This window comes from Nuphar pumila, chromosome 7 (assembly GCF_984573655.1).
Source record: "Nuphar pumila chromosome 7, dmNupPumi1.hap1.1, whole genome shotgun sequence".
Taxonomy (NCBI): Eukaryota; Viridiplantae; Streptophyta; class Magnoliopsida; order Nymphaeales; family Nymphaeaceae; genus Nuphar; species Nuphar pumila.
The window spans coordinates 121287929-121305680 of NC_143255.1; the positions used below are offsets into that span (position 1 = coordinate 121287929).

The 17752-nt window shown below is 36.0% G+C and overlaps 1 protein-coding gene across 4 annotated transcripts in view; it reads left to right on the forward strand.

Moving 5' to 3' along the window:
• Window positions 1-1295: 1295 nt before the first annotated feature.
• Window positions 1296-17752, forward strand: part of PHS1 (cytidine/deoxycytidylate deaminase family protein) — a 35144-nt gene continuing 18687 nt past the window's right edge. For 3 of the 4 annotated variants that reach the window (XM_090012756.1, XM_090012758.1, XM_090012759.1), the window contains exons 1-6: window positions 1296-1776; window positions 5412-5546; window positions 6368-6467; window positions 6650-6775; window positions 6852-7165; window positions 8153-8272. In XM_090012756.1, coding sequence (XP_089868882.1) covers window positions 1462-1776; window positions 5412-5546; window positions 6368-6467; window positions 6650-6775; window positions 6852-7165; window positions 8153-8272 — 1110 coding nt within the window. In that variant the 5' untranslated portion in view covers window positions 1296-1461. The remainder of the gene's footprint in view (window positions 1777-5411; window positions 5547-6367; window positions 6468-6649; window positions 6776-6851; window positions 7166-8152; window positions 8273-17752) is intronic. The other variant, XM_090012757.1, reaches the window with a different exon arrangement.

Here is a 17752-nt window from a genome sequence, read left to right on the forward strand (position 1 = left end):
ACCATATCTATGGCCATAGTCAGAAATATGGGGCGAATTTATCTCGTTAAACTCTATAAGGCACATAAATTTTATTTTCAAGTGAATTTCTCAAGTTCCTCAGAAAGCATCTTTTTAAATCACATTCATTTATTCATCTAAGTTAGTTCTCATCATGAAAGCATTTCATAGGGTCACATGCCCATTTTTTATTGATCTATTTCATAGAAAACGAATCCGAGTCCATTAAGCTGGTTTGGTAGCCAAATCTGGATCTGAATAATAATCAGATCTTGGTTTGATATTAAGTTTTGCATTCAAAGGTGGAACCCCGAATATGACTAAGAACCTGGCCCGATTAAGTGTAAATACTGGGTTTTAAGTTAGTTGGATCCGGGTTTGGTATTATCATTTTGCATCCAAATCTGAATCCGATTACGCCAAACCCCATTAAGTCGGACTTAGTAATGCCTAGATGGGAACTAAATCTGAACCGTTTACATCCCTGCAAAGTGGAAGTGGTAAATCCTCCTTCCTGCAGAGAACACCCATCAGGCAAGCCACTGGTTCAGTGGATGGCTTGGAGAAACACATGAAGGTAGCATGGTGAAAAAAGTTGGTATTTTGATTGGATCCGACCCATATTGTCAGATTTGGATAATATATATTCCAGTATGGTCAGATCCCAGAATGAATACGATGAGTTCTATTTGGATATGAGTGAGAACTGGATAGGCAAATATGGTCAGACCCGGGCCATACTCGAGTACAATCCAAGTAGGGATGTCAACGGGTTGGATGGAACCATCATCCAACCCGAATCCAAATCTGATTAGTCAGATTCATTAGCTAAATTCAGATCCAATTAATAATCAGATTTGGGTTCGGTATTGAGTTTTGCTTTCAATCACGAAACCTGACTAAAACCTGGACCGATTAAGTGTAAATATCGGGTTTCAAACTAGTTGAATCCAGATTCAGTTTTATCTGATTCCATCTGACTTAGAACCTGAATCCAAACCCGATTAGGCTGGACTCGGTAATTCTTAGGTCCGACCCATTTACATCCTTAAATCCAAGCCTTTTATCTTTCTCTTTTTTCACTTGAAAATCAACAAATTTTATCCGTTTATAGCAGATCCATCACTTCAGATGTTCATATCTCAACCAGATCTGGAACTTCATGGTGAGTTCGATCGAACTAGGATCCAGAACCGAACCAGGTCAAATATGACCCGACCCGTATCCTACCCGTTCACAATCGTTGGTTTCCCTCCACTCAAAGCACCCCCACCTTCCTCCAGTCACTCGCTCTCCACCAACCTTTCTTCCCTCCTTCCCTCTCCATACCCTAACCAGAAAGGCCCCCAAATTGGAGCCCTAGAAACCTTAACCCTAGCTCTAGATTTGAAGCCTTTCACAATGGGGGCGACCCCAACCTTGTCCATCTCTCAATGTCTCTGAAGCTTGGAATCCTCGCCAATGGCCCTTCTGGCTCGCGCATTCTCCCCCTCCGCCCATCCCCTCAATCCCGACGCCGCCCACATCCTCCGCGCCGCGAAGCTCGCCGACAGCTCGGCCGGATTCACGTCGCCCCACCCGAACTTCGGGTGCGTCATCGCGAAAGGAGGTTGCGGCGTCGTCGGCGAGGGGTTTCTGTACGCCCAGGGGACGAAATGCGCGGAATTGCAGGCCGTGGAGGAGGCCAGAGAGCTCTGCAGGGGCTCCACCGCTTATCTTAACTTAGAGCCCGGGGATTGCGATGGCGACGATACTGCCGTTTCTGCCCTAACTCAGGTTTAGTATCTAATTTGCCTTCTTTTTTATTTTTTTCGTGAATTAATTGGAATTATGCTTGAAACTGTGTTTGGGTTGGGCGCGTTCCCTTAACTATCGGTAATGCAGTTGATGACATTTAGGATTGATAATATTTCTTAATCGTAAGATGCTCTTTTAAGTATGTTCTCTCTATATTGGTGTTTGATTTTATTGATATTGTGGATTTTTTGGGGAGAAAGTGCAAATTTTGAGTAGTTCTGTTTCAAATGAGCAGGATCTCTTAATTAGGAACTTTTGAGAGTAATTACTGAAGCTGGGATCGTGATTGATGACTATCCAGTTCTTTTCAATACATGCCCAGTATAATAAAACCCATAATCGCATGGTTCTGTCTCCTAAAATACAAGTCTTAGACTGCTAGAAATACACGTGAGGTAAGTATTCTCAGAATCAATGAAAAAGTTATACCAATCTATGGTTTGGGTGAGGAATGGATGTGGGCTATGCATGAAACTGGTATTTTGGGTTGAGTAAAACGAGGATCATGTAGTTCTTTGATCAAGTCTGAGATTGTTTCGATGGCATTGTCCCATATGATGGTTTAAGGAAGCCAGATTGGTGGTTATACTTGTATTGCAAACAACTGTAGAATTCCTGTTGATACTAAGGGCCACACTAGTTCTCGATTCATTTTAGATGTTTCACTGCTTTAAATCACTAGTTGCAAACCTGGGGTTATGGAGATGAATGTTCACACCGAATCCCTAGGAATTCATTAGCTTTGAAGATCAAAGGGTATAATGAGATATAAAAAACTGAGTTAAAGGTAGTTTATCTATTTGACTACTGATATGTAGTAGAATTTTCATTCAGATGCGATTTATCCATTTTCACAAATTAAACGTAATGTGTGTTGATCACTCTGTGTTCAGCCATATAGTCTTTTTCTTTTGAAGACTTGTAATTTATCTGTTTACCAATTAAACGTATAGGTGTTTTCATTATTGACTGTTCAACTGTATTGTCTAATGCCCATCTCCTACCATTAGTTATGCTCTAAGCATTCTTATGTGGTGATTGCACCACATGATTCGACTTATGGGTTTATTAGCTTATGATTTCCATCGACTGATGGGTTTATTAGCTTCTTTCTCATCTTGCTACCTTTTAGTTTGAGATGCCTATTCAGTTGATCGAAGTTTAAGATGTTTGCACTTTGCACCAATGGTTAATTCATCCAGTTGTATTTTAGTGTTTCATCTAACATGGCCAGCTTAGTGGGTCATGATATATATATATATATATATATATATATATATATATATATATATATATATATAATCATTAAAGGTAATTTCTCGGAGAGATTTTCAAAAGTTGAGAAATCTTGGGAATATATAAAAAATTAAATAAAAATTCTAAATAATAAGTAAAAATACAGAAAATAGAAAAATGAAAGAAAACTAGCCTTTAAAACTTTTTTAAACCCCACGCTTTAAAGTTTTGAATAATCCCAAAAATGCCTTTTTTTTCAGAAACAATCCCTAACGACACTCGATTTAGGGATTTTCTCAAATCTCACCCAATAGTTGAGATTGTTTGGAAATCATTCCATTTTTATTAATAGAAATCAATAGTGTTTTTTTTTGTTTTTAAAATCCTCCATTTTTCATATTTTTTGAAAACATGATCTTTTGAAAAAAAATCATGAAATGTGCAAAACTCATCGATTTGATTTGGTTTTTGAACCAAATCAAACCAAATTTTGAGGCCATGGTCGCTTTTTTTTAAAAAATTATAGTGATTTTACCAATTTTTTTATCTTTAATAAATTTGGGTTTTTTTTTAAAACAAAATCTGAAAACAAAGTTTTCTGTAGCGATATTATTACGATAATATTGCGATATTATCACAAGAAATATAATTTGTCGATATATTGAAAATATCACAATATATTCTTGATATTATCATCTACCTTGAAATAGCCGATAAAATCACAATATTTTCAATATATTGGTAATATCGGTGACTCTGATCAAAATTTGGTTTGATTTGGTTCAAAAACCAAATCAAATCAATGAGTTTTGCACATTTTGTGATTTTTTCAAAAGATCTTGTTTTTAAAAAATATGAAAAATGGAGGATTTAAAAAAAAAATACTATTAATTTCTATTAATAAAAACGGAATGATTTCCAAAAAATCTCGATTATTGGGTGAGATTTGAGAAAATCCCCTAATCGAGTGGCACTAGGGACAATTTCTGAAAAAGGGCATTTTGGGGATTATTCAAAACTTTAAAACATGGGGTTTGAAAAAGTTTTAAAGGGTAGTTTTCTTTTATTTTTCTATTTTTTGTATTTTTACTTATTATTTAGAATTTTTATTTAATTCTCGAGATTATCTACTTTTGAAAATCTCTTTGAGAGATACCCTCACTGAGAAATTACCTTTAACAATATAGGTGACTATGATATATATATATATATATACATACATACAGAGAGAGAGAGAGAGAGAGAGAGAGAGAGAGAGAGAGAGAGAGAGAGAGAGAGAGAGAGAGAGAGAGAGAGAGAGAGAGAGAGAGGTCCACCCTTTGTCTTCCCATTCAAAATATGTACGTTAAATATGTTTTTTGGCAAATCTGACCGTACAAATGTGATATTCATGGTTGAAAACATATGATTTAACTCTTGGATCAAAGTTTTTTGATGTGTGGGTAAGATTTTATAACATAAAAAAATTCAGAAATTTCAGTTTCATTGATTTTTGGATCCTTGTAAAATCCTATTTACACATCAAAAAAGTTTGATCCAAGAGTCTATTCATATGTTCTCAACCATGGAGATCACATTCATATGGTCAGATTTGCCAAAAAACATGTCTAACATATAGATTTTGAAGGGGAGGACAAGGTGTGGACCATCCCTCTTCTCATATATATATATATATATATAGGTTTATATTTAGGAAAAAATCCATTTATGGGACAACCATTTGCCCCTAATTCCAAATATGAGCCACACTTTTTTTGAATTCTAAATATTGGCCAAACTTTTCCTGGAAACTGTCAAACAACAAGGGCCCTGCATTTACTATTATCCTTTAACTCAGGTTAAATCATAAGTCAAATTGCAAGAGTGACCTTCATCATTAAAAGTTCACACTTCACTTTTTTTTATGAGGATAAGTACTTTTCACTTTTCAAGGGACAATACAAGAAACCAAAAAGGACTCACATTTTCCATTATGATGGGTGTTGACCTGGGGTCCCTATTTGACAGTTTCCAGGAAAAGTTTGGTCATATTTGGAATTTCAGAAATGTGTGGCCCATATTTAGAATTAAGGGCAAAAGGTGATTCAAAGAGTCTTGAGGTGGCATATAATGACCTCTATCTTGAAGCTTTAATGAATAAAGCTTCCTTTTCTGGACAATTATTTCTTAAATAACTACACTATTTTTATTTCTCAGATTCTGTCTGAACTCTGAAAGTTTGAAAGCTTTCTGACACATGAATTGAACATCTTAATGGGTTTCTTTTGTTATATTCAATGGTTTCTGAGTTGAAGGGATGCATGATCTAGTTTGTATAAATGGATGTTTTGGAATCTTTTGTACATAGAGATTTCTAATGCACCTTCTTTTCTCATTAGGCAGGAATTTCTAGGGTCGTGGTGGGGCTTAGACATCCTCTGAGGCATCTACGTGGAAAAGCAATACGTTCATTAAGAAGCCAAGGGTTGCAGGTTGATGTACTTGGTGAAGAATTGCAAAGTAAAAACTTTGAGGTAAAACGGCCAATTTTCATTTTGCCATATTGGCACACTTGTACACAGACATATTCTCATGCTAACAATGAAAAAGTACATTTACATATATACATACAGTGGTGAATTCGGTATGACTCAAATAGTTCATCAGGGAAAGAGGGAAAAACCAAAAAAAAAGGAAGGGGATAATAGATGTCACTTGGACAAATTGGAAGGTGCTGTGAACTGTTTTAGCTGTTTATGTAGGTGTAACTTTTGATGGACTGTTCAAGATAAATGAACAAGCTTAGTTTTCAATAGAATGTGTTTCTGTAAATAAGTTCACTTTTTTGCTTTTTAAAAAGGTTTGTTCGTTCATGGTTTGTGTGTGGTGATGGTCTTCATTTTTTTGTCTTTGGTTCCTTGATCATCTTTGTTTCTTATAGTAAAATAGTTGAGTATTACCTGATTGTGCTACTATGGTCTAATAGTTTATAGAGTTCCACTGCCAAGGCATAGCCCATGATAATAAATACTAAATAAGATCATAAATAACTTGCCTTCTTCCATGAATCATATCTGTGGATCCTGTACTTAATTATGAAAATTTATTTAATTTATTTAAACAATTGGTTGTCTATCGAAATCCTACGTCAAATCATTTTCTGCAATTTTATTTCCTGCTAGTACCTTCTACTATCATGATATCATCATGTTCATGGCCCTGTTAACCAGCTTTGATTCCTTCCCCGCACCCCAAAGATTTTGACTTAGGTAATCTCTTTATTAATTGTTTACTGTGACTGTCCCCATGTTTCTCAATTTTTTAATTTTCTGATCTTTTGAAATAAAAAGTGCAGGACGCTTTAAAGTCTTGCCTTACAGTGAATGCTCCTCTTCTCTATAGAGCTGCTTGTCGAGTCCCATTCTCTGTTCTCAAGTATGCTATGACCCTTGATGGTAAGCATTATACCATCATTGCATTTCATTTTTTCCTTGATAATCGTGATGAGTATCAATTGGCATGTATTTATGAAAAAAAGCTGAGGTACTTTTATTGTCAACTAAGCTTCTGAGTGCCTCTAAGCTTGGGTAAGGAATGTAGTGTTTCTTGTATGATATATTCTCTTGGGTGCTAACAGGAAAGATTGCTGCTAGCAGTGGGCATGCGTCATGGATTAGTAGTAAGCTTTCCAGAGACCGTGTCTTTGAATTAAGAGGTAGAAGCGATGCTGTTATTGTAGGAGGAAATACCGTGCGTCATGATGGTATGTAGTCTCTCTGCTGAAACTATGCCTGCTTGTAAACAACAAAATTGTGGAATTCTTTCTTTTTCGGTTCCAGATCCCCGACTTACAGCTAGGCATGGAGGTGGTCATTTACCTGTACGGATTGTGATGTCACAAACTATGAATCTTCCAGAGATTGCAAACCTTTGGGATGTTTCTGTTGTACGCACCATAGTTGCAACACAAAGAGGTGCACGGAAGAAATTTCAGAGATCCCTTGCATCCAAAGGTGTTGAAGTAGTTGAGTTTGATATTTTGAACCCAAGAGATTTGATGGAGTACTGCTATGAGCGTGGATATTTGTCAATTTTGTGGGAGTGTGGAGGCTCATTGTCTGCTCCTGCCATTGCATCTGGTGTTATTCACAAGGTTTTTAACTCTATGCTATTTAGCCCTTCAGAAGAAGTTTTATTCTTATTAAGTTTATTGAAAGCCTAAGGTTGTCCATGATAAATCATCTTTCATTAATTTTTGTAGGTCAAATAGAAAATGTGCTATGCTCTTTTTGTCCTAAGGAGATGGTTGATTTGCACATGAACACACACAGACACTTGCAGGCACACACACATGTTACTTGGAGAGGTACTTTGCTATTGTCTAATTTTAGAAAAATACGACAACATTTTCTCATTAACATGTATACTGTTGGGAATGTTGCCGTAATATCAATTAAACCATTTTTTTTAATTTATTTAAATGCGCTTTCTCTATTCAGGTCATTCTTCCTACAAAACAACCACTATGTTGTTTGTTTCTTAAAAGTGTGGTAAGTAATTTCTGTGCAACATTAAGCTGCAAAACCATTTGAAATGATGATTTAATTCACTAAATTCCTGTTTCATGTAGTCAAAGTCAAGCTATGTGTTTGTGGTAATTGATTCCCACTCAACTGGTACACTTCCATTGACCAGTTGTCCTATATCTGCTTGAATATTACTCGCAATAACAAGCTAAATAATTGGACAAGTAAATTGTATAGGTGGACTTGTTGACTGCTACTTCCGCAGTTCTCCACTTCTCTTCACCTATTTTTTAGTATATGAGAAAACATTATTGTGATGCTTTCATATATACATACACATAGAAACACATTTACATGTTATATGTTTATGGAAACAATTGAGTAAATAAGACTACATAAAGCATATATGCATGTATACCATGTAGAAAGTAATGTCACACGCTTCTTAGTCTTTCTGTTGCAGCTGCCAAGGTGTAATTTACCTGATGTCAGGCTCTGATTTGGTTATGCTATCAATAATAATGTTTGAGCTTAAGGGTGATAAACTTTATTGTTTTTTATTTATGCTTATTCAATGATAACTATCTCACAATATATTTTATCCATTGTGTTAGGTATTTGCTTTTGTTGCCCCCAAAATTATTGGTGGTGTAAATGCTCCATCTCCAGTTGGTGAGCTTGGAATGGTTGAGATGTGTCAAGCACTAAATCTAATCGATGTCTCGTTTGAGCAGGTTGGTTGATAATTTTATTCTCTTGAACTTTTTCATTAATTTATGCACATATCTTCACCTTTTCCTGCACTTTGCAACATATCCACAGGGTTATCCCCCAGCTTGCTTATAGAAAACAAAAGCAGGCTGTATATGTATATGCATCTTCATGCGTGACATTTGGTTTGCCGATATTGATTGTAGTCTGGAATGAGATAATACAGAGTAGAGGATGTAATGAAGTATGCAGAATTACAAATAACAAAGTGCAAAACACTTACAAGTCCAATAATTGACAATTGCAAAGAAGATAGACAAGCACTCAAGTGCACACAAAAGTCCACTAAGGGACAATGCCGAAAGGCTAACAAAAAATAAGTATTATTAAATAGTGAGAGAAAGGGAATAGAATACATGTGGGGGTGGGGGACACCCCTATTTATATACAAAAGTGAGAGAGAGACACCCTTGGGCGCTCCCCTTTCATAGAGTCGTTGGGGCCCAACGACTCCATGAAGTGGGGCCCCAAAGGACATAAAAGGAAAAAAATAAAAGAAAAAGGAAAAAGGAAAAATAAGAAAAGAAACAAAAAAATAGTTGTTTTTAATAAACAACTATTAATACATGTAAAAAGACAAAAATGCCTCTATTAGGCAATATATATATATATATATATATATATATATATATATATATTTTAACACTCCCTCTCAAACTTTACGGGGAAAGAACTGAAAGTTTGCTAAGGAGAAAGAGAAAACGAGGAGCAGAAAGAGCTTTGGTGAAGAAATCGGCCAACTGATACTTCGAGGTGACATACGACAATGTAATAGTTCATCTTAGATATTCATCATGAACAAAATGACAATCCATCTCAATATGCTTGGTGCGCTCATGGAAGGTGTGATTGCTTGCAATATAAATGACACTCTTATTGTCACAGCACATCTTCGATGGTGTTGGGATGATGATATCCATATCACTGAGAAGACTTTAAAGCCACACAATCTCCATTGTCATTGTAATCATTACACGATATTCGGCTTCGGTTGAGGATACAAATACTTTTTGTTGTTTCTTACACCTCCAAAAAATCAACGAATCTCTTACAAAAATATAAAAACCAGTAGTTGAGATTCTATCATTTGAATTATCACCCTAGTCAACATCAGTATAAGCAATTAAATCAAAAGATGATAAAGAGGATAAGAAAAACCCTTTCGAAATGATATTTTTAATGTATCACACAATCTTCATCACTGCCATGTGCACTATGGTAGAGGCATGCTGAAACTGGTTGGCATGAACAACATGAGAAATATCAGGTCGGGTGATGAAAAGGTAAGTACGAGATCCAATCAATTGACGATATGGGGTAGGATCTTCAAGCAATACACCATCTTTGAGCCTTAATTTAGCATTTACAACTTCTGGAGTCTCCACCTTCTTTTCATCTGAAACTCCTGATTTAGCACATATGTCAACAACTAATTTCATTTGAGAGAGAATATATCCTCAAGGGGAGTAGGCAACCTCAATTCCTAAGAAGTATCTCAAGAAAACCCAAGTCAGATATATCAAAAGTTTTCTTTTAGATTGATTTAATTTCAATAACTCCTTTGTCATTTCCTGTGATGATCATATCATCAACATATAGAAGACGAATCATAATTGTAGTACCCATTTTCTTGACAAAGAGAGTAGTGTCAATATAACAAAAGATAAATCCCAAATTAATCAAAACATTACTAAATTTGTCATACCAAGCCTTAGGAGCTTGTTTAACACCATACAAATCCTTTTTAAGTTTTAATTTTTTTCTATTTAAATTAACCCCTGGAGGAGGTTCCATTTAGACTTTCTCACCAAGTTCTCCATTCAAAAATGCATCTTTAACATCTAATTGGAAAATAGCCAATTTTTTAATAGAGGTAATAACAGTGAGAGCTCAAACACTTGTCATTTATGCTCTTGGAGCAAAGGTTTCCTTATAATATATTACATATTTTTGAGCATACCCTATGGCAACTAACCTTGCTTTATATTTTTTTAATGATCCATCACTTTTGGTTTTAACTTTAAACACTCATCTACATCCTACAAGTTTCTTGTCTAAGGAAGAATCAACTATTTTCCATGTGTTGGTTTTTTTAAGAGCATTAAGTTCAAATTCCATTGCTTCATTCCAATGAGGGTATTGTTTGACATCATTATAACGAGCTGGTTCATAATAAGATTGAAGTGTTATTAAACATGTTCTAAAGTTTGGAGAAAATGAGTCATATGACACAAATCTATCTGGAGCACTAGAGATACAATTTGATTTTCTAGGTTGGGATTCTTCTAAAGGTATGTTTTGAAAGAACTTGTCAAGGGCACATGGATGATTACCTTCACCCCGTCTAGTATACACATGTGTATTATTTGATATATTTTTATTCAAATTCTCATGTTGATCACTATCCTTATCATTAATCGGATGCTCAATACTAGAGTAATTGTCAAAAGATTCAAATACCTCAATAGAGTTATTCATCATGTCTCGATAATAGATCAAATAAAAATGAATAATCAATTTTTTCTTTAGATTCTTTGCTATCAAACCCATTTTCATTTTCAAGAAAAATAACGTCTTTTGAAACATAGAGTTTATTATTTATTGGATCAAAACATCAGTATCCTTTTTTATTTTCCCCATAGCCTAAGAAAACACACTCAATGGCTTTTGGGGGTAGTTTATCATTTTTATGAATAAGAACATAACACTTACAACCAAAGACTCTTAGTCTTTTAAAATCGGGAGTCATTTTAAAAAGCTTTTCAAATGGCAAAACATTTAATGAGGACGGAGTTCTATTAATTAAGTTGAGGTTAGAACGGCTCCGACCCATTTTTTTTGAAATGTCCTTTGAAATAAAGAGTCCTAATGGTTTCTATTATATGTCTATGCTTTCTTTCTGCTAATTCATTTTTTGCGGAGTTCTAGGACAAGACTTTTGATGACAAATATCATTTTGTTTTAAGTAACTTTGAAAATCATTAGACAAGTATTCTCCTCTCGAATCCGATCTAAAAATAGAAAGGTTGGGAATTGATTTTTAATCATTATATGAAATTTCTTAAAAAAAGAGAACACATCAGATTTATTATGATTTAGAAAATAAATCCCATGTGTCTCTAGTAAAATCATCAACAAAAATAACATAGGGACCCATACATCCGAATGTACTAATTCAAAAGGCTGTGTAGAAACAAAAGTTCTTTGAGGAAAGGGAATTGCTTTTATTTTTTAAAAAATACAATCTTTACAAGATATGTCTTTTTCATTACATGTATTTCTCCCAAAAAAAAGGAGACATCTTCGAAAAGCTAGGGTGGCTAAGTCTCTTATGCCAAGTATCAATACTTTTGATATGTACAAAATTACAAAATGACTTGGGTGGAAGGAACAAAAAATCCATAAAGTAAAGATCGCCTTTCTTATGACCTTACTCAATCAACTTCCCTGACTGGAGATCCTGCACGACGCAATCTTTAGGTGAGAAAGAAATTTTGCAACTATGATTGAAAATTTGAGTGACGGAAAAAAGATTTAAATTTAATTTTGGAACCACCCTTATTTTTTTGAACAAAATTTTTTTGAGAATGTTTTGAATTAAGTGTTCCAATACTTTTTATTTTTAAAGAATTTCTATCAGCCATTGAAACATAAGATGATGGAGGATTAATGTAAACTTTGGAAAGAACATTCTTATGAGGTATCATATGAAATGAAGCATCCGAATCAAGAATCCACATACCTGGAGGAGATGAGCAAGATATAATGGCGACACCCGAAGTGGAGGATGATTTGAGAAGTTAAAGTGCCTCCGATATTTGATTAAGTGTGCCTTTAATATCTCCTCCATTTTTGTTTGATTCTTTCTTAGGTTTGATTTCTCCAACGAAAGCAATTTTACCTTTAAGCTTTGGACATACCGGTCTAATGTGTCCCAGTTCATTACAATGATGGCAAGTGACACCCTTCCTATATCTACTATTATATTTGGGTCCATTACCATAGTTATTTTTTTTTACAAAGTGGGGTGACTTATAAGTTTTTACATTGGAACCCGGCCTAGTAACAGGAAAAATATCATCATTCTTATTGGTCATGCCAAGATGAGATTCTTCTTGACATACCTTGACCAGAGCATCTTTAAGAGGCATAGGTGTAGTTTTATGAAGAAAAGAAGGCATCACTTGTTCAAATTCCGGTTTTAGACCACGATGGAATTGAAAAAAGTGTTCATTCTCAATTTGCTCTTCTCATTTCAATATCTTCGAGAGCCGCCCATTTAGGCTCAAAAGTGCTAATTCATCCTAAAGAGGGGACAAAATGCTAAAATAATCCTGAACACACATGTCCCCTTGCTTAGTGGATCTAATTTTGTCTTGACAAAAATATTGTTTAGCAAGATCCTTTTGGATATACATACCCTTAAGAAAGAACCAAGCTTCATTGACTCTTCTAAATTTAACAATGTTGTCATATATTTTTATCTCAACATTGTTCATAAATCATGCCAAAATTTTGACATGATTACCTTTTCAATCCTCTACCTTTATTTGACGTTCATTGATGGCTTTAAGACGATTATCCCCAACAAGAGCTTTTTCAACATCTCCTTCAACTTTGGTGAGCTTTAACGATGGTTCATGAGAGGTTTCCATCACAAAACCCCAAAGTTTCTTCCCTCTAAGATGATTTTTCATGGCCGACGCCCACATCAAGAAGTTAGATCCATTAAGTTTGAAGGAGAGCTCTACTCTTTATTCATGCTCCATGGTGACAAGAGAAAGATAAAAATGAAGAAAGTGATAGCACCTTTGTCACAATCTTCAAACACCACATGAAATGCTTTCAAGATCAAGAGAATCCAATGGGCTCTGATACCATGTAATGAAGTATGTAGAATTACAAATAATAAAGTGCAAAACACTTACAAGTCCAATAATGGACAATTGTAAAGAAGATAGACAAACACTCAAGTGCACACAAAAGTCCACTAAGAGACAATGCCAAAAGGCTAACAAAATTAGAGTATTATTGAATAGTGAGAGAAAAGGAATATAATACATGTGGCGGGGGGGGGACACCCCTATTTATATACAAAAGTGAGAGAGAGCGACCCTTGGGAGCTCCCTTTTCATAGAGTCATTGGGGAGCTCCCGACGACTCCATGAAGTGGGGGCCCCAAAGCGCATAAAGGAAAAAAATAAAAGAAAAAGAAAAAATAAGAAAATAAACAAAAATAGTTGTTTCTAATAAACAACTATTAATACATGTAAAAAGACAATATATATATATATATTAACAGAGGATACCTTTTCTTTTTTCATGAGATGTTATTTACAATTAAATATTTGGTAACCAAACTGTCATCCTTTTGTTTGTTTGGCTGCAGTAACATACTTTGCCATAAGAAGGGGCCTTTTTGTGACAGTTACAGTCTTTCAAGATTGCTGTAAATGTCCATCCATTTGTTCAAATGCTGCTCTATATTTTTCTTGAATATCATAGTAATTGGGATTTTACTTCCATTGGTTTATTGTTAACTTGTTACTCATGTAGTTGTAGATCTAAGATAACATTGTGTTGAATGCCTCTTGATGTGCGATTTATGCTAAAAATGTAATTCAATATCTTGTTTGTTTATTATTTTTTGTCATAGTTCACATGAGATATCCATTACGAGGGAAACCAGACTTCATTGACAGAAATGGAGGATATTGTCTTGTATATACATGAGTATGAAAAAAGGCTACACCACTAAACTATCCTTGATTAGCCAGAAGATCTTTATCCTCCCTCCTAACCCAAAAAGGGAAAAACAATAGGCTATCTTGTGCAAAGCAAAGTTTTAAAAGGCAAAAGCAAAGTTAGGGTGGTTAAACAGAAGCTGAACCACACCCCTTGTCATGATCTATGGCATTAACCTTGGATATTGTTCAAAAAGAGAAGAGATGCCCCGAACCCTAGGTAGAGAGAGAGAGAGAGAGAGAGAGAGAGAGAGAGAGAGAGAGAGAGAGAGAGAGAGAGAGCTGCAAGAATAGAACTCGTTAACTCAAGTGATTAGGGCTTCTCTCTATATTAAATAGAGAGAGGCAAAAAGAGAAATTACATCTAAGTCCTTATGAGGACAAAATTTCAGAAAACCTCTAATATAAAAGAACTTAAACAAAGAACCACCTATTCTCAACACTCCCCCTCAAGCTGGAGCATAGATATCAATCATGCTCAGCTTGTCACAACATTTTGAAAAATTTGGCCTAGCAAGAGGCTTTGTAAACATATCTGCAACTTGGTCTTCCGACTTTAGGTATTTGGTAGTGATATGACCAGCTTGAATCATATCTCTTACATAGTGGCAATCAACCTCAATGTGCTTTGTTCTCTCATGAAAGACAGGATTGTTTGCTATATATGTTGCCGCTTTGTTATCGCACATCATGGTCATTGGAGAGGGAACCTTCACCTAGAGATCATGAAGAACAGTGCAAACCCACATCAATTCAGCAGCTGTTTGGGCCATAGCCCGATATTCTGATTCTGCACTCGACCTGGAAACCACATTTTGTTTCTTACTTCTTCATGAAATCAAGTTGTCTCCCCAAAACACACAGAATCCTGTGGTAGATTTTCTATCTACTACAGATCCAGCATAGTCAGCATCAGAATAGACTACTATCACCAGAGTTCCACCTTTCCTGAACAATAACCCTTTTTCAGGAGATGATTTTAGATATCTGAGAATCATTATGGCTGCATTCCAGTGTATCTCAGTTGGTTTGTTCATAAACTGACTAACTTTGCTTACTGCTAAAGCAATATCGGGCCTGGTCACAGTTACATATAATAACTTCCCTACTAGGGAGCGATAGCTTTTGCTATCAAGTGGTTTTGACCCTTCTTCAAACAACTGAACTTTATGGTCCATGGGAATATTTGCTGGTTTAGCTCCCAACATGCCCGTTTCCTTTAATAAGACAAGAACATACTTCCGTTGAGACAAAACCATCCCTTCATGACTCCTAGCAACTTCTATACCCAGAAAATACCTGAGTGAACCAAGGTCTTTTGTAACAAAGTGTTTTTGAAGACGAGCCTTTGTGGCTTCAATAGCTTTCACATCATTTCCTGTAAGAATGATGCCATCCACATATACCACCATAACAACTATGCCAGAGCTAGTTTTCTTTATAAAAAGAGTATGATCTGCTGCTGATCTATTAAAGCCAAAGCTTGACATTACTTCAAACAACTTTTGAAACCATGCACGAGGACTTTGTTTCAAGCCATAAATCGTCTTTCTCAATCTACACACCTTCTGACACTCCCCCTCAACCTCGAAGCTTGGAGGTTGTTGCATGTAAACGGTCTCAGATAGATCCCCATATAGAAATGCATTTTTCACATCTAATTGGCACAAGCTCCAACCATGCTGAACAACTACTGAGAGAACAAGACGGATGGTACCCATCCGTGCAACAGGAGAAAAAGTTTCAAAGAAGTCAATTCCATATGTCTGAGTATACCCTTTGGCGACTAATCTGGCCTTGTACCTTTTAATAGAACCATCAGATTTGTACTTTATTGTATATACCCATTTACATCCAACAATGTCAGCATCTGCTGGGGAATCAACTAGATCCCAGGTATGCTGAGATACTAAAGCTGTCATTTCTTCTTGCATAGCCAACTTCCAGCGATTATCAAGTGTTGCCTGTTGATAGTTCAGAGGAATAGTTTCAGCAGACAAGGCTGAAATAAAAGACTTCATCTGATGTCCAATTCTGGCATGGGAGACAAAATGAGATATGGGATATAAGGTACATTGTCTTGTCTCCTTTCGTAGAGCAATAGGCCTGTTATCATCATCCTGAAGATCACTATTGTCAGTAGAACTTACCTCAGGAGAAGAAGAAGATGAAGGCTCTTGCGGAAGTGGAGCTCTACACACATATACCAATGGAGGATTATTAAATCTGGAAGAGGATGAAGTTTGGTTCGGTAATAAGGGCACAAATTTCAAAGGAAAAGGAGGTATAGGTAATGGAAAAGACTCAGCTGGATCAACCTGCAGCGAGGAACCGGAACTAGAGTAATATGGAGAGGATTCCAGGAAAGATACATCCGCACTGACATACTCTCGGCGAGAAATAGGATCATAACATTAATAGCCCTTTTGATTTTTTGGATAATCGATAAATATGCATTTTGTAGCTTGAGCGGCTAATTTATCACGGTCAGGGCCAAGTTTGTGTACAAAACAAATACATCTAAATATTTTTGGTGAGAAAGAAAAAAGTGGGGCATTAGGTTTTAGGATATGTAATGGAATTTGATCACCCACAGAAGACGAAGGCATGCGGTTGATCAGGTAGCAAGCAGTGGTAATCGCATCACCCCAGTATAACGCAGGAACATTAGATTGAATCATAATGGTCCTGGCAACATCAAGGAGGTGCCGATGTTTTCGCTCAGCCACCCCATTTTGTTGAGATGAATAGGCACAGGAAGTTTGGGGTTGGATGCCATGATCTTGGTAAAATTGTAACAGACCTTTTGATTTAAACTCGAGAGCATTATCAGTGCGAACAATCTTGACAATAGATTCAAACTGAGTTATTATTTCAAGAATTAGGGATTTGATAAGACTAGGAACTTCAGATCGTTCTTTTATTAAAAATACCCATGATAACTTAGAGAAATCATCAACAATAACAAGATAATAACGACACTGAGTCCTAGTAGGAATCTTACTAGGACCCCATACATCTGCATGAAGAAGTTCAAAAACTTTATTACTAGACTGACTCTCACTCGAAGGGAACGAACTTCGATGATGCTTGCCCAACTGACATGCTTCACACTGAAATGATGTGGTGGAAGGAATCTGAGGAAAGACCGACCGAAGCTTTGACAATGAAGGATGACCAAGACGACGATGCCACTGAACAAGACTGAATGAATGTTCCACTGCAGCATGAACAGAACCCATTGGATGATGTAGGTAGTAAATTCCATTTTCTTCATAGCCTCCACCAATCTTCTTCCCCGTCAGCAAATCCTGAAAATGACAACCCATTGGATCAAATATTACTCTACAATTTTGTTCTTTTATAAGGCAACTAACAAAAAGTAAACTTTGAGGAAAATTTGGAGCATGAAGAGCATTTTTCAACTGTAATGAGGAGGATATAGAAATATTTCCCTGACCAACAACTGGGGAGGAGCTCCCATCGGCTAATGAGACTCCAAGCTGAGCCTTAATATCCTTTAGATCTGAAAAAACAAGTGAATTTCCACACAAATGTCTGGATGCACCAGAGTCAATAACCCACTTACTATCAGTCGGATGAAGATGATTTCCGATTGAATAGGCAACACCAGCGACAGGAGGGGTGAAACTCAAAGGTCGAAGAACGATCAACTCATCATATTCCGCACGACTAAGG